Genomic DNA, 416 nt, shown 5'->3' with positions numbered 1-416 from the left:
AAAAAAAAAAAAAAAAAAAAAAAAAAAAAAAAAAAAAAAAAAAAAAAAAAAAAGAAAAAGAAAAAGAAAAAAACTTACGTGATCCCACCAGCATTCCCAGAAGTTTGGTAAAATATGCCGAAAAGAGATTTCCATGAATTCGAAGAAAACCACCAGCAGCAGCAGCAGCAGCAGCAGCACCACCACCACCACCACCACCACCACCAACAGCAGCAGCAGCAGCAGCACCACCACCACCACCAGCAGCACCACCAACAGCAGCAACAGCAGCAGCAGCAGCAGCAGCAGCAAAAAAAAAACTTACATGATCCCACCAGCATTCCCAGAAGTTAGGGAGAATATGTCTGAAGGATATTTCCATGAATTCGAAGAAAAGAGATAAAAACCAAAGAAGACGAAGCAGCAGCAGCAGCAAA

At 41.3% G+C, this 416-nt stretch overlaps 1 protein-coding gene across 1 annotated transcript; it reads left to right on the top strand.

Moving 5' to 3' along the window:
• Positions 1-114: 114 nt before the first annotated feature.
• On the top strand, positions 115-333 carry EMH_0061440 (uncharacterized protein; the record flags this gene model as incomplete). Its single annotated transcript, XM_013497928.1, has 1 exon — positions 115-333. One exon carries the CDS (start codon positions 115-117, stop codon positions 331-333), a length of 219 nt encoding a protein of 72 aa, XP_013353382.1.
• Between the last annotated feature and the right edge of the window lie 83 nt (positions 334-416).

Source organism: Eimeria mitis, genomic scaffold (assembly GCF_000499745.2).
Source record: "Eimeria mitis Houghton genomic scaffold, Emh_scaff3019, whole genome shotgun sequence".
Taxonomy (NCBI): domain Eukaryota; phylum Apicomplexa; class Conoidasida; order Eucoccidiorida; family Eimeriidae; genus Eimeria; species Eimeria mitis.
This window is presented reverse-complemented; position numbering and strand designations above follow the sequence as displayed.